At 37.0% G+C, this 24361-nt stretch overlaps 1 protein-coding gene across 14 annotated transcripts in view; it reads right to left on the bottom strand.

Annotated features, from left to right (window-relative positions):
- CCDC91 (coiled-coil domain containing 91) overlaps positions 1 to 24361 on the bottom strand; it is a 163654-nt gene that overhangs the window by 44399 nt on the left and 94894 nt on the right. For all 14 annotated transcript variants that reach the window (XM_087767389.1, XM_087767388.1, XM_087767394.1 and 11 more), the window contains 3 exons: positions 9962 to 10054; positions 9717 to 9785; positions 7759 to 7929 (listed from right to left, as the gene is read on the bottom strand). In XM_087767389.1, the coding sequence (XP_087623515.1) occupies positions 7759 to 7929; positions 9717 to 9785; positions 9962 to 10054 (333 nt within the window). The remainder of the gene's footprint in view (positions 1 to 7758; positions 7930 to 9716; positions 9786 to 9961; positions 10055 to 24361) is intronic.

Here is a 24361-nt window from a genome sequence, read left to right as displayed (position 1 = left end):
CAGAAAACTACTACCAAGCAGCTACCCAGTGGTATCTTGCCTCTCTACAACATAGTGGTTCCCAAACTAGCATATCTCCTGCCTTGCCAAAATTACCAGCTTGCCTGTTGCATCACACAGAAACAAGATTCGAGTTCTGCAAGTTACAGGAGGCACAGATCATTGGAAAACAGGTCTATCTTAAAAATGGTATGATGGTTTCATAATAAAGTTGTAGGGAATATCATAATACCATGTAGCACATCACTTAAAGTGGTAGAAGAAAGGGGTTTTTTTGCACCATCATCAAGGGAATAGCAGTTGAATGCATGTTCACACATAAGCCGTTCAGGAAAAAGTGTATGTATGAAAGACATGAACAGACAGGATAGAAAGAGATTACAGGAGATCAAACAAGAAAAGTTCTGCAAGGACAACCCTGAAAACTACTGGGTACAACAAACAAAGAAAATAAAGGCAGATAAGTGGATTCACAATATGAAATTCATTCACAGATTTCAAAATCAGGAAAGGGGCATGCACTAGCCATCAATGTTCTCTATTTTTTTAGGGTAAGGAAACTGTGGTGCCAACAAACAAAATCCCATAGTATTGACACCCAAAAAAAGATACGTCAGGTTGCCAAAGTAGCCTTACTGGACAATAAAAAGGTAAGACAAATATATAATTCCCATATATTTTCTTTTTTTCCTCATATTATTTGCCAAAATACCCATTATACACCCACTGATTTGATGCATGAGATAAAAAGAAGTGTTTTTTACAGATTATAGGGCTAAGAAAAGGCCATGCTACAGCTAATAAATCTGACTGAAAGCTAGAGTGGGAAATAACTTTTTAGACAAACTTTTTGGTTTATTAGTTCTCCCAACCTTCTCAAATACAGGGCAGTGAGGAAAAATATTTAGACAAATAATAATTTTCAACAAAAATTTAACAGTTAAGTTAAGCAATAGTAGAAAAGAAACAAAAGCCAGTTCTTTAAGTATACAGCCAATGCCTCCATGTTTTCACTTACATATCTTTTTTTCACTTATATATGACTAGGTGTGGAAATCCTTAAGATATTCAATACCAAATTGATTCAGGCTTGGAAAACTATCAACAGAAGCACTCCCTCAAGCAGATGAGCATGAATACAAAAAAAGCTTTAATAAAGTAGCAGGTAAGTAGCCATTAATTTTTTGGGATTAAGCGCCGTGTATTGTAGACATTTTGCCTTTAGCTTCTAAGCAATGGCATGTACTGCTATTCATAAACTCATGGAAAATTATTAAATATACTTTAAAGCCCATACAGTACAGAAGAATCAAATTTTTTTCAACTATTTAGATGTTTGCCAGTAAAATTATATTAATACGTTCCAAGACAATAAATTACAAATTTATTGTTCTGCAAAGAACACCACCACATGAATCCTCAGGAGTCTGAACATATTCAATTGTCTTGAATGCTTAGAGATTTACCCAGCAAAGACTATTGGGAACTTCACATTTTTTTTCCATAAGCCTTTTAGTTAATTTTTCTTGCAAAAATACTTGTTCTTTGTATATCTCAGTATATCTCAGTTGTGGCTTGGCTGAATGAAACACTGCAGCCTCAGTTTTCCTGAAATACTTTCCCATTGGTAAGATCATTTTGCCTTAGTGCTTTTGCTCATGTCCAAGAGGAAGCAGAGTTTATGTTAGCTCTTTTCATAAATTAAAGGCTTTTTTTTTTTTCTAATTATTTGCAGCCTTTTGAGTCTCTAACATATCTGCTGCGTGGATTATGGCAATGATGAACTCATGCTCTATTTCCCTTGAGAATTAGGGTAAACTACAGTAGATTATACACAGTATTTTAAATTTAAGCCTTCAGGAAATGACAAAGGTGATTCTTTGCTTCGAGTGTTTTAGGAGAGTTATTAATTTCAAGCTATGACATGGACCTAAATTTCCAGGGCTCACCCTGAGCTGCCAGCTTTCATTTTACTTTTAATGAATTTTCTTTAAAACAAAAATTGTCATGTATAAATTCTCTTTAGCTTCTTTTGCTACTTCTCTCCACCCCTCCGATTTCACCTCATTTATGTAACTGTTTAGCTTTGTAAAATGATAACAAATACCATGCAGAGAGCTCTATGCATGACAGTGTTACAGCTACAGTAGCTACTGTTATAGCTACTCTGCATTTCCCGCCCACTAATTATAAATAAAATATACCATCCTTCTATTTTATCCATAACTGTATGGAACTCATCAGCCTATATCCCCAACGAATTTTTGGATTTTAGTTCTTTCAAAGAGTAAAAATAAGCAGAAAGAACATGACAATAGAGAGCACTGTCCATTGTTTTTTCACTGAAGTTTATAGTTGTACCCCAGGAGCTTCACTGCAATTTTGAATTCTGGGGAAAAAGCTTCTGCTTCAGCCAAATTGCCTGTTATAGTTTCTCCTTATCTAGAGGGCAACCACTTCGTTATTCAAATAAGTGTTCTAGAACAAAACATTCTAGTGGAAGAATTTCACCAAGCATTCCCCTCAACACTGACAGCTACCAGACATATTAAACTCTCCTTGCAGCAAAGTTGCCACTGTAAAAAACACGATACAATGTATCAAAAGCAGAAAAAAAAATACTGGAGACATGCCAGGCTACATCTAGCCCGCTGAATATATGAGTTCCTCATCTATAATGACTTTTCAATGTGTTGTAAAAGGTTGATGAGGTTACTGTGCAAATGAGCATTATCTTTAATCAAAAGACTACTCACTTCTTTCAAGAAGAAGAGCTTATTCTCCCTGATTTAAAATGCAAGCCTTCCCAAAACTAAGAATCCTCTTCTGAATTAAAAAAAAAAAAAAAAAACAAAAAAACCCAAACTTTTATAAAAGCACTAACCACCTGGATAACACATGTATAAAACCTGAAGATTCTGCCAGTCTCAACCAAAAGGAAAGTCTTTTGGACTTCTAATACCTTAGAGCCTCTTGAGACAGTGCTCGAGAAAAACTTTTACCATTTCCTTGGTGATGTAATACACCTCATTTATCCCTTCAGAGTTATAAGGCTTCAAAGAGTACTATCTTCGATTTAATTCAAAATCCCATGTCTCTAAGTAAAGACCCCAAGTCACTGGAACAGTCAAAGCTTTCATGAAAACAAATGCAACATTCATGTTACTTTAATCCTTTAATTTCTTTAAAAAAATGAGAAGGGGGTATGTCACGATTGCTCCATCAAGCCAAAACATTAACTCAGTAAGTCTTAGTTCCTACTTTCACTGTAAGTTTATCTTTACTCTGCTGTTTTATATTTGGTAACAAAATATTTTATATTAATCATGAATGATTTACTAAACTGTCCCCAAGTCCCCAGATTTTTCTTTGGCAATGTTAAAGTAATAAAACAAATCTTATATGGAAGTGGTATCTCCTTATCTGCAGACTCAACATCCACCTGACTGAGGACAAACAATTTTTTAGCACAAAGTTTTGTCAAGCTTGAATATCTAACAAGTAGAAGCAATATGCATAAAGCTTCCAGATTTGCATCCACTATGGCTCTGCTTCCTGGCCACTCCACAAGAACAGCAAAAGGTCTAAAAAAATACCCGTATCATCCCTGCACAGTAAACATTAACCTTTTCTTCTTTTAAACAAATTATTTAGAAGATAAAAGGAAGTCTCACCACCTGATTCAGCAGAACTGTAATCTTCAAAGCTTTATTGTTCTTATGCTAAAATTGCCTGACTGAAGAAATATTAACTAGCATACTTTAAGGTTTTTTCCAATTGCTTTCTCATATATAACCAAGTTCTACAATGTTCTTCTAGTGCATGTGTTTAAAAACCGGTGAAAAAAACCCACCTTTTATTTTATAAGGAAAATTAGTGGATAGTAAATTCCTCCTTTAAAACAAAGAATCAAACATATTTTCTGGTCTAAAAGGCAAAGGAGAAGCCAACAAATTCATACCATTACAACACAGAAATTTATTTTCATTTATATGTCATCATTTAAATGGTTTACAGATACACAATGGTGCTGCAGTTTTTAAAATGTGTCTTTCCCATCTAGTTTATCAACTCTTGCCCCATGCATATGACAGTGTCCTTTTCCCTAATTGTTCATCTAGTTTTACTTTTCAGTATTTTACATTGACGTGCGTCTTCTCTGTTCTTAATTTACAGCCATTTGGCAGAAATTCTTTTTCTTAAAACCAGGGTTGTAGATTCTTGGTTATGATTCTCAGTGGCTGCTGACACTGTACCCCAGCTTCTACTACCAAATTCACGATTCTCTTGAGGTCTTGCTTGGCTGTCAAATTTGAGGTCTCAATTTCTTCTGTTTTGTTCTTATTCAACTCTGACACAGAGCAAAATATATTTAAACCACATAAATTATAAAGTGGGTTTCTATCTCGAAGAAAATGATAAGATTTTGAATGTCTTCAAATTTTTCCATTAATTATTCCTAGAGTTACTTATGGGTGCCATGACTGGAAGTCATTCTGCTTCACCTGTTTGCAGAAGACTACACTGACCCTTTCTGATCTTTCTCTTTGAATTTTGCAGACTAACAGTATTAGTGAAGGAAATTTCCTTCTCTTTAATACTATACTTAATTTCTTTGGTTTAGTTCAAAGCAGTAAAGCAAATCTCTTCAAATTAACTTACAGCAGAAGAAAATTAACTTTTAATTTACATTTCTATGACAATTACTAGTGTGATACAAGACAAAAAAAAAAAAGACACAGAAGTAAATATAAAAATATCTTTTCTTTCTCACACACAGATTATTTCCTCTGGTGATAAATTGAAGAAGATAAACTAAGAGAAGAGAGATTTCATTAAAAACAAGTCAGGCTTCTCTTTCCTAGTATTATGTTCCAAAACCATGCGTTAGTCAGAAAGAAAGTTGTCTTTCTTGAAATAACAGTACTGCTCTTAAAGCTCTTTTTATATGTCTGATACCAAAAGATTAATTTGCATGTTCACTTACATTCAACTACACTCAGTTGTTTCATTACTTGGCAGTAAACATAACAACAGTATCAGGTGACAATTTCGAAGTAGGAAGCATAAAGAATTATACAACATAGCATAAAGAATTAAGTAAGGCAATTGTTACATGGCCACAGTTTTACATTTCATTTTCTAAAATGTTAGACTGTATGTTTTACTTTTGGCCGTTACAGAGCTGACTTGACAGATTATGTTGTCTAAACAATAATTGCAAGAAAGTCAATAGTGCAGTTATAGCTCTTGAAAGAGAAATCTTATAGTAAAAAAATATAAATAAGAAACAATTCTGAGTGGAAGGCTCTACCTAGAAAAATTAATGTCTGCACACAAACTGCCTATAGTCTCAAGTGTTTTTCATTGCTAAACCAAAGTCACATCTGACACTGTATATAAGCTCTCAGTTGGCACATTAGCTCTGCAGGACTTCTTTTGTTGTCAGAGGATTTTAGCAGTTGTCATATGTTTATAATAGCAATGGCCTAAAGGAGGCAGGCAAATTCTTGGCAGAGGTAACAAGTGAAAATTTCTGCAAGAAACAAATTTCTACATAAAAGTCCATCCTCCCCAAAGAATTTGTACTCTTTAATCAGAGAATAAAGAGTGTAACTTCAAGTATGCTATACATTTATGTGAGAGAATTTTGGAAATCTCAAGAAAAATCTGCATTTTCCTTAATTGAACATAGATTAGGTATTTGAAAAATGAACCTAACTCAAAGGAGAAATCATCATATATTATAAATGAATAAGATAAATTATTCCTGTTACTATCAAAATTGTCAGAGCTATTCAGTATTAAAAAAGATGGAATTAACTAACGACTACACACATGACTACATCAAGAGCAAGATATTTACAGGACAATTAATCACACCACTCTCCAGTACCTCAGTGCTACTCACTGTCACAAGTACACCACTAGATACTCCAACAGTATCAACTGTTTGATAAACTAGCAGCTTGAGCTGAAAAACCCGTCCTTTTGAAAGGCCTGAATTTCTTCCTCAGAAAAGCACTGACATCTCAGTATATTTAAGACTTTGTCTGAAAGAATACATCCATCAGTATTAAACTACTTATATCATCCTGTCCTGTGACAACTTCAAAGGCAATTTCAACAAGAAGAAACTCTGGCAGAACACTCCACAGGGAAGGCAAACCTACCCTGAGTCACTATGTCAACTTAATCCATCACTTTCCCACCCCGAGACATATTTCATGCTCCCCAGATCCATAAATATAGAACACTGGCCAACCTCATGCATCCAGCTACCGGAGTCCTTCACCAAAAATCTTCAGGATTCATCAAAACTCTCCTCAAACTCCATTACCATAGTCATCCTCCTATCAATCTCTTTATGGTCTACAAGCTATAAAATTGCCGTCTTTTTCTTCACTGTAGTAAACAACTACTTTATTGCTCTCCCCTCTATTAACAGATGCTCTACACCACTGGTACCAATTTTCTTTCTGGATAGTCTAATGATTTATATCTAACTAAACTCTCTTGTTCTCAGCTTGAATTTAGCTTTGAAGTCAGCTGCTTATATTTTTGTTGTAAACAAGAGTTTCAGTGCCTGAAGGCTTATCAGTATAGTAAAATCACAGTCATGAAAACTGACATCTTACCACTTGATACCTTTACAGTCAAAAGAAGTAAACAAGCTATGTACAAAGTAAAATCCCTGTTTACACTAGAAATGTAAGCAACACAGACTATAATAATGGCTAACATCAAAAAAACAACTTTTTGTGTAGCTGATTAGGTATGAGGCTAATAATTGTGTTTAACACTGGAAAGGGAAATGGGGTCTCTTTCCAAAGAGTTGATTTTTAAACTTCCATGATATACTATTTTACTTCTATTTTACTTCAAATTCTAAAGGTCTTTTTTTGTTGTTGTTATTCAGGACATAAAAAAATATAGTAATATCAAATTCCAACACCCAAATGAAACATATCTTGTTTAAAATTCTTCAGACTATAACATTCAAGTATGCCACCAAGAAATCAGTGAATTTACAGACTGTTCCCCCAAATATTTCCAGCATTAGAAACTACAAAATTCAACTTTTGGAAGAGTAATTTAACTGCTATTATAATATATTTAATTTGTAATTCCTACAATTGTTAAAAGTGATGTTGGGAATGTCTCTCAATTTGTGTTAAGTGATGTAGAATTATCCTTACAGAAGCACCTCTCTAAAAAGTAACTCTAGAAACACTTCCGGTTCATTACCAGTTTAGGTTTCCAATTTTCATAACCCTCTCTTTATTTTGTACCTATTCTATTTTTTGTCTTAGAAAAATATCTTTTTACTAAGAGAAACAACGGAACTCCAGCATAATAAGGAATAAATGTAACATCTCTTCTCTTCCAAAGGTATAAAGAAAGAAACAGTCACCTAAACTGTCTACAACATAAAAGCCAGTATGTGAGCTAGTCACCTTGGGCTCCTTTTGAAGTCAGTGGACAAAACCAGGCACTTTCAAGGCATGATTAATCTCATTTCAATATACGTACCTGAAAAGGTTGCAGGAATTTTGCTCTGAATGTGCCAACTTCTCTCCATACACATAGTCTAGATGAAAGATAAACTAACAAGATCGCTGTGCACTGCAAATATCAACTGGGTGCAGTGATGAATGATAGATGTCACAAGAAAATCTACCACAACATTAGGAAGGCATTCAAAAGAAAAAAATAAAATACACAAAGAAGGTCCATAGAAGGGTAAAATATACTAACTGCATTATGCTTTCTTTGCTCTTGCATGGCTTCCCGAACAGCCTGGGCAATCTTATGTCTGTCATGTTCTGCTTTCCACATTTTTCTTTCTTCTGCATGAATCTTCTCCATATTTCTCCTCTCTTCCTCTACTGCTTTCAGAACAGCCTCCCACACTACTTCTTTTTCAGCCTTTGAAACAAATCAAGCACACATAAATGACCAAAATACCCAACATGGGTGCCTAATACATATTATTTCTTCTAATGAGATTTATGAGCTGACAAGATATGGGACCTGAATATTTTCACTTCTGAACTATGAGCTTAAATTTATCTTAAGGTGCTACCAAGCAGGTATTACCACTGGACAATGACTTTGTAGTTACAGAAATAAAAAGAAAGTTACAAGCAAGGATCTTAAATTCCCACCTACTGAAAACACAATATATCATAACTAGCTTGCTTACAGCCAACACAAAAAACATGCAGCAGAAACCATGTGAGAGTAGGTACATCATGGACCTCTCTACATTGCTTGATATTCCCATATATGAGATATTCCTGCTCTTATCTACAAGTATCTAAAGTCCAAAACCAGTCTGAATGCTTTCTGTGGCAAAGTAGCCAATACTTACTTAATACAAGTGTCTTCCCTCACAAAGCTCCTTAGCTATACATTCTACAAGAAGTACTGTTTAATCTTTTTTTTCATATTCATATAACCATATTTCAATGGTTTATATTCAACCATTACATGATATCATCAGATGACTCACACTGAATTTGAAGTTACAAGGACAGCCCTGCACATGCTGAGCCACACAAATATATTTATCAGCAAAACAATCATTGCATTACATCTATGAATAAATAATAGCAGGCCGAAGCTCAAAATAAACAAATGTGGGCTGACAAACCACACCCACACAACCCTCAATTTTAATAAGCTTACAGGTCATTCCAATGCCCTTTGGTGGTGATTATGGAACTAGTCAAGGGAAGTTATAAGTTTCAAAAAATACTGGGTTCCTCAAATATCTACACTTATAAATAAAGCTGTTTCTTGCAATTCATTGGGATTTGACTTTTTATTTAGGCATTTATAAAATGCAATAGAAGTATAAGTTAAAAAAATGCCCTATTAAATTAAGATATTTTATTATACATGCATTTTCCCCTAGATACCAACCATGTAACAGATGTTTCTTGTGTTATTGAATGCTATTCAGAGAGGTGCTCAGCTAGTGTGCATATACTACATATGAAGATAAACAGGAAATGATAATATTGCCTAACCAACTTGCTACGTAACATACATCACTAGTTTTCCCAGCTATTTACATGCAACTGAAATTCTGTACTGGATTCTACATCAGTATTAGAAATGAAAGATAGCTTAACATTTACAAAATTACTGTCCTAACTCAAATGCACTTAATAATGAAATAGACTGAAGAAATCATATTTTAAAAACTGAATACTCACTTTTAGTCAAACATCAACTGAAATAAAATAATTGAAAACCTGTTAAAACGTCCAAATTTTTATGTGATTTATAAAACAGTTCTGTCCTCATTGAAAAGGACCACATTTAACAAAAGTTAAATAAGACACAACGCTAATTGTCTTAAGATCATCAGTAGACCCTGCTACTTAGCTCTTCACATCAAGTTGTATTGATGCTGTTAACTGAAAGACCACGAGACCACCAATAACTGAACTGCAATATTGCGACTTCTTGTTATAAACTAATTCAGAGGCTATCTTAGACAGAAGTAAGTTACATAGACTATCTGTATTAAGGCATAGGATATAGCAGATATGTTCATGATTTATAGAACTAGCTTCTTTTAAACACAGATAAGAACATAGAGTTTGACAAATTTAGTTATGAAACAAGAATGAGTTGCTGAACTTGGCATTTGTAATGACACACATGGAATCCACATTGCATGTCTACTACTTAACAGGAGATACCTTTAGGGCAGCTGCCACAGCCTCCTTACTTCTTTGTCTTTCTTCATCCAAACATTGGTCAAGCACTTCCTGTAAATGTTATGAAAAATTAAACTGCAATACACAATAGAGGAGTGGCTAAAAATCATTTCAAACAAAGTGCTTGAGAGAGCTTCCTCTTCCTGTCAGTGATTGTGACAGGATCATTCCCAATGAACTCCATGGTACAGATCAGAGTCAGGTTTTTTGATAAATAAAAGCAATACCTTGTGTTTTTGCGACTGCTGCATCAAAGCTTCTTCTATCTTTCCTGATAACACTTCCTTCTCTGCTTCCAAAATGTCGAGAAGTCGCTGATGCTATTGGGAGAAAACATCCACATTGTTGTAACCACAGTTTGATAGTAAAACAGACAAGAAGAACTCATCCAAGACACTTAAGTTTGTCAGCTGCATACAAACAACTTAAAATGTATATTCAGTTCAATGACATATACAGCACTCCTTTAATTGATTTTATGACATGAAAAAAATTACAAGAGTAAGAAATGTTTAGCTTCCTGATTATCTAATATTTCCTCTCAGTCTGAAGACTACTAGGAAAGAAGTTGGAAAAAAAAATCACTATATAAAGGGAACACTTACAAAATTTATAAAGATGATCTAAGCAACACAACACTTTAAACATTTCATTTAAACAGCTGCAGATTTTAAATGGTGCTTGCACTACCTCCCAGTTATATGTAGAGAGGGCAGAAGGAAAATGTATTTTTTTCAACCATTTGTAATACCATGAACTTTGAAAGCCAGGAAATGAGAGCTAAAGAGAATGCTGCTTTTTTCTAATTTTCTTGTAATCCGAAACATTTTTTCAGGAAGACATGAACACTGAAATAAAGTGACCAAGTAGTCTATATGTAGGTGTATAATCTGTCACTGTTCTTAATCACAAGCCATTTATCTGTTTTTCACTAAACCAAGTAAAGCATTTGAAAGATGTGCGTTTTCTCTGTAAGAGCTAAGCTGTTTTCCAAAACTAAAAATTATTACTGGAAATTATTGATGTTGGGTATTTGTCATGAGATAATTGCTAGCAAATCAGTACACTTTTTCACGTTATTTAGGAGATGATATATTATAAACTTAAAGTATAGTATCAATACATAATAATATTTTATGAGATCACCAAAAGGAAAGTGTAACAGTAGAGTTCTATATTAATAAAAGTGTATATAACAAACAAAAATTTTTACACAAACACTTATGCAGGCAAATACCCCTTTCACCAGCATTTCTAAGAAACAGTCATTTCTGTTTCATGAATTTTATTATGTTTTAATTATAAGTGCCTCTAATGGCAGCTAGAAATACATTACCAAACTGCAATACTATGTTCTGAAAAATATTTTTTCATTTGAAGAATAGAATAGAAAACTTCTAGACTGCTTTATAAAATAAAACACCTATCTGCCCTTCCAGGATAAACATGTAAAGAGGCATTTCCTTGTGAATTTACTTAAAATAGGTCTGAATGGAGCAGACATATTCTAATGGAAAACACCTGTGGAAGGAGTGGTGAAATTCACATCATGGTTATACTTAATGATGTGTAACTAACTTTTCTTGTGGACTCAGTATTTTCAGACATTAGCTTTAACTATCAGGGCACTTATAGAAATTATTTTTTCCCAGTAACTCAAAGGTGAAACAATAAATGGATTTTATTAATTAAGTGATCTCCATGACTCTTCACTTAACTGACTGCACAGACTATAAATCTGTTATTACATTTTTATTTGAAAGAATGACACAATAGAAGACAAACATATGCAAATATTTTATCAGACATATGCCACAAATCAAAGTTTACTAATGTTAATTAAAAGACTGAAACTTTATTTGCTTCAGTCAAGAATCAGCAAGAGACTTTCTAAGGAGAGCTAATTAAAAAAAATCATCTCTATCTTTAAAACACAACAGAATGCCAGTCAACTTGTTCAGCAAGGTTAGAATTTCTAGTGCAAAACTTGCAGGCATTTAATTCCAGTTTGACTCTGACCATCAGATTTCTAGGTTAGATATGAAGACTGTGTATGCGTATTTCAAGTTGCCATAATGGGCCAGCTATCAGATGTATTTTACAAGATTCCCCATGCAACTACAATTTTCAGACTTTAAACTTCAGGGCAGTTTTAGAAACTTTATTTTACATGTATGTATGAGAAAACATTCAAGCCCATCCTGGAAGTCCTGAAATAATGCAGACATTTGCATTAATACAATATAGAACATTATACATGGCCAACAGAGACAACTAATGTCTATTCTCCCTGCAGAGGAAATACTTTCATGACTACAGCCTTCCGCATAACCTCACTCCACAGCAGTTTACTTTTCATAAACCTGTGGTAGACCTACAATCCTGAAAAATACAGGTATTGGAACAAAAACTTTTATATCATACAGAAACCTGAAAAGTTCTGATCTTTAATACATCTCTGAATTGAAAACGTATCTCCTTCATTGCAAAGAAGAGTGCACAACTAAATCCAGAGATCAACTGTTTGTACAAAACAAGAAAATGTTACTCCAGCTGGTTGTTACAGTAATAAGGAGTTTAACAACACCTGGACATATCTGTCAAATTCAATCAGTTCCACGGAGAAAGAGCATACCAAACAAATGGAAATACAGACAGCAGTATAAAATAAATCAGTTTGCTTCTTGTGCTAGCATGAAGGGAAATATTTAAAATACAATATACTGCTTTTGCTTGCCACTTTAACTACAAAAGGTTGCCTAATGAGTAAACAACTACCATTAAAATGAAGGGTGCTATGACTGCCATTTGCAGTGTCATCACTTTAATTGAGCTCAGGATCTCCTGTGTCCTTGGCAGATTAGAAAACCTATATGGTATTATATTTCGAGTTTTATGGAATTCACAGAAATTCAGGAAGAACTGTATTAAGAATTGTATCTGTGTATAAGAACACACTAGTTACTATTTTTCAAGATACTAGCGGTAACTATTTGTGAGCACATTTAGAATGCTTTCAAAATAAAAGCTAATGACTTCTAGCATATTTCAATGCAACTTCTTTTACATTACATAGCATCACCATTTCTCATGGAAACATAAAATTTATAATTTCAAGACTGTAAGCCTCTTGTGACTAGCTTGGCATGTCCTTTCCTATTATAATGTAAATGTTTATTCATGTGGAATAATCATTCCATAAATGATTACCTGCATATCTGAACTTCCAAAAGTCCATATATCATCAGAAATGTTGCAACAGCTGTCCATAGAATCCAATAAAGCACATTTTCTTGTACTAGTCCTAGAGAAATACCTTAAAGAACTGTTTATTTGGCTTCAGAATTTATATTTGGCCAAATAGTTTTCTTTTTCAGAAACGTACCTTCAGCTATTAAATTACATAAACTATATGAAAAGAAATAAGTAACTGGAAATAGACAAAGCAGAATAAAATAATGTGAACTGCTTCTTCCTGAAACAGGTCTTGAGTTGAGAAAGCCCATACTGCATAGTTATCATAGATACAACAAAAAGCATGAAAGCTTCCATTCTGCATGTAATTAATATGCAATTTAATTACTTATCAAGAACTTTTATTTTTTCATAGTACTGTGCCCCACAGTAGTATTAGCCCTCATAAAGACCCATGGAATATCCTTGAAAGCTGTGCTTATTAAAATGATGTAAAGCAAACTCAGTGGCATTATTAATCCATTTTATAGAAAAGAATGCATCACCTTGTCACCTGAATTCCCTTTACAGAAGCGAAGATCTTTCAAAGGCATACTCAAGTTTCTAGATTACGCATAACACTTGAGCAAAAAATGTGGGAAGTTATGGATAGTAAAGGTTTCTGTGCATTCCCTCCTCTGACAGCGATCAAGGAAATTTTAGCTATTTCTGTATAATGACAGCATCCTGACAGACTTTGAAAAAAAGCAGTAATGCAAAGGAAATGATTAATGAATGTATGAATAAAATGCCAGGCTGTTAGTTTAAATGTCTCTGCACAGCAAGCTATTGTAACCTCTTTGGAACTAGTCTTTGGAACGAGGGCAACTCGCTTTGTACTTCAGATTTTAAAATAATCCATATACTTTCTAAGTAGAAGTTATTATATAGAAGCATTAGGCACATTAATTTTCTAGACGTATGAAGAATAACTTTGAACTCTAGTACTAAATGACCATGATGAAATCTATATACAGTCAGTGCTTCCTCAGGTGGTCTTTCAGATGAAGTTATTAAAGGGAGTTGAAGGTTAAAAACATATAAAAGGTGACAGTTTCACTTCAGCACATATACATTTGAGAGCTTTCAAGTTCTCTTGTATTTTTAGCTAACAGGCAATAACAGGATGTTTTAGGTTCGTTTACTTGGCTTGTAGATTTTTGTTCAACTATAGTAAAGATCTCTTAATAGAGACGATTGCTGAATGAAAGATCATATATGTGGAGATAAATGCCTGCAGCTAAGCAAACTTATCTCATAACTCCTTCCCCTTCTTAACAGGAATAAAAGCTATAAACAGATCCAAGTTGAATGAATCTCATTCAGCATTTCCATTTTCCACAGGTAAGAATTATGAACATGTTCCTCTCTCTGTTAGACAGTATTAAAGGAATAAAGGAAGAGCATTGAGACTTAAGCCACCACTCTCAGCTACCTATACACTGAATTTTGACTCCAAGCGTTGTAGAGGCCACTTTCTCTTAGGCTTATCTGGATGTCAAAGTTGGAGATCTCCTGGTAATTGTACCTGTCAAGAGGATATTGCCCATGCTTCAACAAGTAAACATAATAAAAGCCTTCAAGAAAGAGTGACCAGCCTCAAGTAAGTAGGCTAATGAGTTCATCAGACCTAACAGTGCTATGAAAAATAATCAAGTCTATTCCAGTTTTCCTGTGAAAGTTATGATGGAGACCTACTTATGGAGCCTTACATTTGGAGAAAAGCACCTAACCTGTGTACACTATAAGACAGTATCCACAAAGTTTCTAAATGTAAGTTGAAGTGAGGTTTTTCCTTTATTAATCAACAATCCAAGAACCAGAAAACAGGTAAGAAAATTCTAAACATGGTGGGGCTTTGAATCCAATTATCCAGCTGTTATTAAACAATATACCTTACTGACTCTCTGGACTAAAGTGCAAAAATGGAAATTGATGAAAAGTTGTGGCTACACATAGTCTTAAAAAAAAAAAAAAAAAAAAAGTCCTGAACTGGACATATGGTGGATAAATCACTGTGAGGCCAAAATAAAATTCAGTGAAAACTCCACCCTAGTACAACAAGAAACTTTTCATAGAATCATAGAATCATTTAGGTTGGAAAAGACCCTTAAGATCATCGAGTCCAACCATTAACCTAGCACTGCCAAGTCCACCACTAAACCGTGTCCTCAAGCACCACATCCACCTGTCTTTTAGATACCTCCAGGGATGGAGACTCAGCCACTTCCCTGGGCAGCCTGTTCCAATGCCTGACTAAGAAGTTTTTCCTAATATCCAACCTAAACCTCCCCTGGTGCAGCTTGAGGTCATTTCCTCTCGTCCTATCGCTTGTTACTTGGCAGAAGAGACTGACCCCCACCTCGCTACAACCTCCTTTGAGGTAGCTGTAGAGAGCAATAAGGTCTCCCCTCAGCCTCCTCTTCTCCAGGCTAAACAACCCCAGCTCCCTCAGCCGCTTCTCCTAAGTCATGTGCTCTAGACCCTTCACCAACTTCATTGCCCTCCTCTGGACACGCTCCAGCACCTCGATGTCCTTCTTGTAGTGAGGGGCCCAAAACTGAACACAGTACTCGAGGTGCGTCCTCACCAATGCCGAGTACAGGGGCACGATCACCTCCCTGGTTCTGCTGGCCACACGATTCTTGATACAGGCCAGGATGCCATTGGCCCTCTTGGCCACCTGGGCACACTGCTGGCTCATGTTCAGCCAGCTGTCGACCAACACCCCTAGGTCCTTTTCTGCCAGACAGCTCTCCAGCCACTCCTCCCCAGGCCTGGAGCGTTGCCTGGGGTTGTTGTGACCCAAGTGCAGGACCCAGCACGTAGCCTTGTTGAACCTCATACAATTGGCCCCAGCCCAATGATCCAGCCTGTCCAGGTCCCTCTGTAGGGCCTTCCTATCCTCCAGCAGATCGACACTTCCACCCAACTTGGTGTCATCTGCAAACTTACTGAGGGTGCACTCAATCCCCTCATCCAGATCATCAATGAAGATGTTGAATGGGACCAGCCCCAGCACTGAGCCCTGGGGAACACCACTCATGACTGGCCGCCAACTGGATTTGACTCCATTTACCACCACTCTCTGGGCTCGGCTGTCCAGCCAGTTTTCAACCCAGCGCAGAGTGCACTTATCCAAGCCGTGAGCAGCCAGCTTCTCCAGGAGAATGCTGTGGGAGACAGTGTCAAAGGCCTTACTAAAGTCCAAGTAGACAACATCCACAGCCTTCCCCTCATCCACTAAGCGGGTCACCTTGTCATAGAAGGAGACCAGATTAGTTATGCATGACCTCCCTTTCATAAACCCATGCTGGCTGAGCCTGATCCCCTGGTTGTCCCACACGTGTCACGTAATGGCACTCAAATGATTTGTTCCATGACCTTCCCCGGCACCGAGGTCAGGCTGACAGGCCTGTAGTTCCCCAGATCATCCTTCCGACCCTTCTTGTAGAGGGACGTCACATTTGCTAACCTCCAGTCATCTGGGACCTCCCCAGTTGACCAGGACTGCTGAAAAATGATGAAGAGTGGCTTGGCAAGCTCCTCTGCCAGCTCCCTCAGTATCCTCGGGTGGATCCCATCTGGCCCCATGGACTTGTGAGCATCCAGGTGGAGGAGCAGGTCGGTGACTGCCACCTCTTCAACAACTGGGGCTTCACTCTGCATCCTATCTCCATCTCTCAGCTCAGGGGCCTGAAAAACCTGAGGATGACCAGTTTGACTATTAAAGACTGAGGCAAAGAAGGCATTAAGTACCTCAGCGTTCTCCTCATCCTTCGTGGCAATGTTTCCCTCTGCATCCAACAAAGGAGAGAGATTCTCCCTGGCCCTCCTTTTGTTGCTGATATATTTGTAAAAACATTTTTTGTTATCTTTAACGGCGGTGGCCAGTTTAAGTTCTAGCTGGGCCTTTGCCTTTCTGATCTTCTCCCTGCATATCCTCACAACATCCCTGTAGTCCTCCTGAGTTGCCTGCCCCTTCTTCCAAAGGTGGTAAGCTCTCCTTTTTTTCCTGAGTTCCAGCCAAAGCTCTCTGTTCAGCCAGGCCGGTCTTCTCCCCTGCCTGCTCGACTTACAGCACATGGGGACTACCTGCGCCTTTGAGACTTCCTCTTTGAATAACATCCAGCCTTCCTGGACTCCTTTGCCCTTCAGAACTGCCTCCCAAGGGACTCTGTTAACCAGACTCCTAAACAATCCAAAGTCTGCCCTTCTAAAGTTCAGGGTAGCGGTTTTGCTGACCCCCTTCCTTACTTCTCCAAGAATTGAAAACTCTATCATGTCATGGTCACTGAGCCCAAGACAGCCTCTGACCACCACATTGCCCACCAAGCCCTCTCTGTTCGTAAACAGCAGGTCCAGCAGGGCACCTCCCCTGGTTGGGTCACTTACCAGCTGCGTCAGGAAGTTATCTTCCACACACTCCAGGAACCTCCGAGACTGCTTTCTCTCTGCTGTGTTGTATTTCCAGCAGATATCTGATAAGTTGAAGTCTTCCACGAGAACAAGGGCTAGGGATTGTGAGACTTTAGCCAACCGCTTGTAGAATACTTTGTCTGTTTCCTCATCCTGGTTGGGTGGTCTATAACAGACTCCCACCAGATATCTGCCTTATTAGCCTTCCCCCTGACCTTTACCCATAAGCACTCAACCTTATCATTACCGTCGTTGTGTTCTAGACAGTCAAAACACTCTCTAACATATAAGGCTACCCCAACACCTCTCCTTCCTTGCCTGTCCTTTCTAAAGAGCTTGTAGCCATCCATTGCAGCACTCCACTTGTGTGAGTCATCCCGCCATGTTTCCGTGACGGCTACCACATCATAGTTTTCCTGCTGCACAATGGCTTCCAGCTCCTCCTGCTTATTGCCCATGCTGCGTGCATTGGTGTAAATGCACTTCAGTTGGGCTATAGATCTCTTCTCCAACACAGGCATGCTACCCCTAGGCTCATCCCTAGCAAGCCTGGTTTTATCCCCTTGCCCCTTCACATCTAGTTTAAAGCTCTCTCAATGAGGTCTGCTAGCTCCTGAGCCAGAATCCTTTACCCCCTTTGCGTATTTCAGCCAGCGTAAGTTTGCTAGGCTGCACATTCACATTGTGCATGTTAGCTATAAGGCACAGTAGACAGTAGAACACTATGCAGAGATACTCAGCCAGATCTAAAAACCTATAGCTTAGGTACAACAAATATTATAGCGCTTTAATGCATCACTTTGCCTAAACTAATTTCCATAGCCCAGCACCCTTACCTAGCCCTCTTTCTGACAAAGCTGTAATTTGCTTCCTTTTATTCCTTAGACAGGGAGTTAGGGGTTAGGAGTGCAAAATTCTGGTGCGTAAAAATTCTCAAGAGCAAATTGTAGTGGGACGTGATGGTTCAATGAGACACAAGAAAGCATTTTCCAATAAAAGAAAAAAACTTTTTAGAGAAGTGGTATTCCAAAATGGAGAGAAATACTACTATTTCTACCCTACTCTCTGGAAAATAGGAAGAGAGGGTCAAGAAGAGTATTCTGAAAATCAACTTAAAACAAAAGCCATTCAAAAATAGGTTATAATGTTTTTCTCCCTGCAAGAAGTTCTCTAGGCAATGGTTCCAAATGAAAATCGTTTGATGTAGATTCAAATATAAATACAGAGGTCCTGTGGTTTTTCTTGATTCCTACAAAAAAGAAATAAAAAAAAAATCTTTCTTTTTTTCCTGGAATGTGAGTCACAGAAGACATTGTAAACAGACTTAATCACAATAGCAACTAGTCAGTCTTTTTTGTATTTTTTATACAATAAATTTATTTCTGAGGAATCATGACATTTTTCTTTCAGGTAAGCATCTTTTGAAGGATTATATAGTATGTATTATAATAATTCATGGAGTGAATGAAATAATGCAGGATATGAGATATTTTACAGCTAAAACACTGTATTAAAGCTATTAATAACTAATTCTAATTTAGTGCAGTTATAATTCCTTGCATATTCCTATAAATCCTAAACTGCGAATTTAAAGAAAAATGGAAAATAGGGTGTCTTGCATGAACCGAAATGCTTTTTAAAAATACAGGTAGTTTCTTCCTGGGCCCTGTACTGTTTCATTTAAAAGGAAACGAGACAGGATTTCATCCACAAATGAGGATGCAATTCTTTTGCTATAACTAACAGGCATTCAATTTATGTTTCTGCAGATTGGTTCCTTCACAATATTGAGTAAATCATCATGCACAGATCACCAAATACAGTATGGATAAATTGATGATGTTAGCTGCTATTCACAGCTTATGTAAAAGTAGTCAGTTAGATAATGATTCAAAAACAACACAGCAAACAACATCACAGAATAACCAAAGTTAATATGAATATCCTAATACTAAACAGAAAAAACATCTTGCATTATTTGTAGTATCACTGCAACAAAGTAATGATTTTCACACTTTCACAGATCTTTCATCTGAGGAAACAGTTCTCACACACTAATGAAATGACACTTGGAACTTTCTTTTTTCTTTTTCATTCTGAAAAACAGTCTAGTAAGACATATGTTGTCTACTTGGACTTTAGTAAGGCCTTTGACACTGTCTCCCACAGCATTCTCCTGGAGAAGCTGGCTGCTCACGGCTTGGATAAGTGCACTCTGCGCTGGGTTGAAAACTGGCTGGACGGCCGAGCCCAGAGAGTGGTGGTAAATGGAGTCAAATCCAGTTGGCGGCCAGTCATGAGTGGTGTTCCCCAGGGCTCAGTGCTGGGGCTGGTCCCATTCAACATCTTCATTGATGATCTGGATGAGGGGATTGAGTGCACCCTCAGTAAGTTTGCAGATGACACCAAGTTGGGTGGAAGTGTCGATCTGCTGGAGGATAGGAAGGCCCTACAGAGGGACCTGGACAGGCTGGATCATTGGGCTGGGGCCAACTGTATGAGATTCAACAAGGCTATGTGCCGGGTCCTGCACTTCGGTCACAACAACAACATGCAACGCCACAGGCCTGGGGAGGAGTGGCTGGAGAGCTGTCTGGCAGAAAAGGACCTGGGGGTGTTGGTCGACAGCTGGCTGAACATGAGCCAGCAGTGTGCCCAGGTGGCCAAGAGGGCCAATGGCATCCTGGCCTGTATCAAGAATCGTGTGGCCAGCAGGACCAGGGAGGTGATCGTGCCCCTGTACTCGGCATTGGTGAGGACGCACCTCGAGTACTGTGTTCAGTTTTGGGCCCCTCACTACAAGAAGGACATCGAGGTGCTGGAGCGTGTCCAGAGGAGGGCAATGAAGTTGGTGAAGGGTCTAGAGCACATGACTTATGAGGAGCGGCTGAGGGAGCTGGGGTTGTTTAGCCTGGAGAAGAGGAGGCTGAGGGGAGACCTTATTGCTCTCTACAGCTACCTCAAAGGAGGTTGTAGCGAGGTGGGGGTCGGCCTCTTCTCCCTAGTATCGAGTGATAGGACGAGAGGAAATGGCCTCTAAGCTGCACCAGGGGAGGTTTAGGTTGGATATTAGGAAAAACTTCTTCACCGAGAGGGTGGTCAAGCATTGGAACAGGCTGCCCAGGGAAGTGGCTGAGTCTCCATCCCTGGAGGTATTTAAAGAACGGATAGATACGGTGCTTGAAGACATGGTATAGATGAACTTGGCAGTGATAGGTTGACGGTTGGACTCGATGATCTTAAGGGTCTTTTCCAACCTTGATGATTCTATGATTCCATGATTCTAATTCACCCTGAGTGAATGACCAATATTTCCTGTAACAAAAATCTACTGAATTTTTTAATCCAACGAAACTGCATTGTAGTTAGTAGTTTAACAGAAAAACACAGGCATAATAAGACTTTATCTCTCATCTCCAATATATTTTTTTTTTCTACCTTCATTACATATGGACATAGAACAATCCCTGTCCCTTGAGATTTGGCAAAAATTATCTTCAGGAACATTTAGCAAACGTTTCAGTACTTCACTCATCAGCAGGAATAATAAACCACTGGAATGGGTTTTTTAAGAATTCACCAATTCAAAGTTGTTCACCTATTTTAATAAGAAACCTTAACCCACAAAGTTCTACTTTTATTTCTGTCTCTCATGAAGGAATCTAACAGTAGGAAGAAGTAATAAAGCTCATGGGAAACTTTATCTCTATGTGAGAGGGAGATGACATACACAGTTATAGCATCACGATTTTGTAATGCTATCAAAATGTGTCCATTTCTACATCCTATTCAAAATATTATCCTGAGGAAAAAGGCAGTCTTATTAAAACACTAATAATAGATTTCTGCTCCTGTAGAAAGGCTATCTATATTTAACAGCATATTCTTTTACACTGCACCTTTTCTTCACCATTGCTAAACTATGCCCAAGTCAAATGACAAGATCTGGTAATCATAACTGGTTTCCAACATTGTCCTCACTATCTGTGGCATCTGAGTGTTTGGCAGTGCAAGGTGGAAAATCTGTCTGAAGAATTCCAACATCTGTTACATATTTCCACTTCCTCAAATTATAACTTATTACTGCATGGTTGAACCGTATCTTTTTGCCAGTTCGAGGTCCAAGTGGCTAACAAAGCAGCAAAACTTTTCTAAGAGAATGCTCAGGAATCAGCAAAACATTATTAAACCAGAAAAGTTAAAATAATGAAAATATAAAGACAAATCATAATAGCAGTAATAAAATAACTAAGCCTATACTTGTACTCAGGGTTCCACTCAGCAGTATACGGACAGTATGTAAATTGTATTATTTGAGATACATCAGAGGATGAAATTAAGCTCAAAAAATTTTGCTGCATATGTACTTTATTGTTTTTATAAATAAAGTAAGAAGCTATACAAAGTCACCTAATAACGAAAATATTTTTCTCTGAAAGTGTACATAGTAATAGAGACTATTAAAAAACCCACAACCTTTGAGGTCCTAATGATACAGGAATAAGGAACTTCAGTAAAAATATGAAGAAAAAAAAAAGTATTAATTAGCCCTTCTGTTTTTGTGATCTAATTCATTTCACAGCCTGTATGAGTTCTCAGAATTGCTCCATCTATCAGGAAAAATAAAAGGAAATGAACTCCTAAAATATGAGCAATATAAACAGCAAAATGTTCAGTAACAGAAGACAGCAAAACAGAGGGGAAAAAAATTTTTTTTCAACAATAGCTGACAGAAAAATAATTGAGGAGAAAAATCATACTATATTACTTAGTTCAGTATTGACAAGAATTGATGATATAAATTCATAACAAGTCATGAATATTTTAAGGAAACTTGTTATATAAGCAAAAGACAGAAAGCAAAAATCACATTAAAGAGCTACTTTCAAGTGGAACTTGACAAATCCAAGGAAGCAAATGCAATTTCCAAATAGGATTTTTGGTTAACATTCTGAAAGTATCCTGGCTGAATTAACAGTGCAAAGGGACAGCAAAATCATCCTTTAACTAGCTTGCAATAGTGGGCAGATTCAAATGAAATTAAAAGACTCTGGTAAGGTTTTACATTTTTTCAAAAAGTAGATATGCCTTTGGATCTTAGCAATATAACTTTTAATTTGGAAGGTAAATACTAAGCAATACTGGATACAAAGTCAACACAACCAAAACCTAGAGCAAGGATAAATCAAACTTTTTAGGATTTAAGGAAAAAAGACCAACTCAACCAAACAAAAAAAAGTCTTCCCAGCACAGGAATAGCTGATTCTTGATCTTTTCACTCTAATTCTCTCTATATACGCAGAAATCAACGAGGTATTATGAATTTAGGAACAAATGACTCAAACTGACAACAGGATTCTAATAAAGACTTTTTTTCCGCTTACATAATCAAGAACTACCAGAGAATAAAGAAGTTCTGAGAAAGTCTAACTACGCTTTTGGCAGAAAAGAGGCAGACCTGAAAAGACACATCTAGATGAACTATGTTTAAGGATGTTAGGTGCAAAGTGAATTGGATGAAAATATAACAGCAATGACTGATAGGAAGTATTTTGTTTTGGAGGGAATGAATAAACAATTATTCCCACAGCAGCAAACTGCAAGATTTCTGAGAACTGAGAGTAAATGCCCAAAGAAGGGGACATGATACATACTCTTAAGAATTTCCAAACCTATCACAGTTGGAATTAATGAACCAGAAAGGTTAAGTCCACTGCATTCTTCATTTTTACAGTCTGCAAGTCTTCAGGATTATTCAAGTACCTACTACTCTCACTGCAAATTGGCTAATGTCTCTACAAATACAAATATTCAAAATTCTCTAAGAATCTAGTTTGCATATGCTCCGTTCAAGATCAGGCATTAAACAGATTTCACAATTACTACCATTATACGGGAAAAACATAGAACCTCTTTTGTTTACAAGAGGGGAAAAAAAAATAATCAAAGTTCATAGAATAAGCATTATTATATAAACATGCTGCACATTATGAGTATATATAAAAAAAAGATTTGGAATAATAGAAAGTTATACTTCCTGACTGTGGAACTAAGTTGCTGAATGAAATAAACATTTTATCTGGCAAACAAACTATCACTTGCTATACAAGAAAAGTACTCTTTACATTTGAGATTTTATGAATTGTTGGGGGACTTACTGGTACTCTTCACAGAAGGCTATGCAAAACACATCAAATGCATCATCCAAATACTGGAGAAGGTAAGGTATCTATCACATTCCAGCAGCTTATTACTATTGTCACACCAGTCTTCTGCTTGTCCACAAGCTGTTCTTGGAAGCATCATACACTTAAAAACACTGGGTTCTAGCAAATGGAACTTCTATTCTGCCTGACTTTTCAGCAAATTGTTTTCAAACTGAAACTAAACCAGTACTTTTCTGAGTGTCTCAAAAAAAAGGGCACAAGATTTCATGCACCATCCAACAGATTTCAAACTACTATTTGTCATACAAATGACGGCCAACATCATGATAAAGTAGAGTAGAAAAGAATTAAGGACATGGGGCTAACTCTGCTTATCATCTTAAATGTTGTTGCATCTACAAATGCAAGATTTGTTTCATAGCTTCACATAAAATCATCACGACAAACATCAACATGTAAAAGTGCAGAGGAAACATTTAACAGTTCTTTCCCTTTTGCGTGACACTTTCAGTACTGTTCTGTCTCAGCAATTACACTAGCAGCTCCTTTGTTTTCTTAAACTATGGGAAAAATTTCAGCACAATATACTCTACACAAAGGAAGACTGCAGGCAACACATCCTTAAGGCACATCCTTAAGGGTTTACTGAGTAGAAGAAAAGAAGTCCAGCCCAGGAAAGGAACATGCATGCAACTGAACTACAGAATTAAGGACTTCTATTCCTTGTCTGTCTTTTTTCTTCTTTTATTTGAATCAAAATGGAAAATATGCAGACTAACAAAATTAAGGACCACAGTAAAATATATC

Source organism: Nipponia nippon, unplaced genomic scaffold, assembly GCF_047370975.1.
Source record: "Nipponia nippon isolate SJK-2023a ecotype South Korea unplaced genomic scaffold, ASM4737097v1 scaffold_3, whole genome shotgun sequence".
Classification (NCBI taxonomy): Eukaryota; Metazoa; Chordata; class Aves; order Pelecaniformes; family Threskiornithidae; genus Nipponia; species Nipponia nippon.
This window is presented reverse-complemented; position numbering and strand designations above follow the sequence as displayed.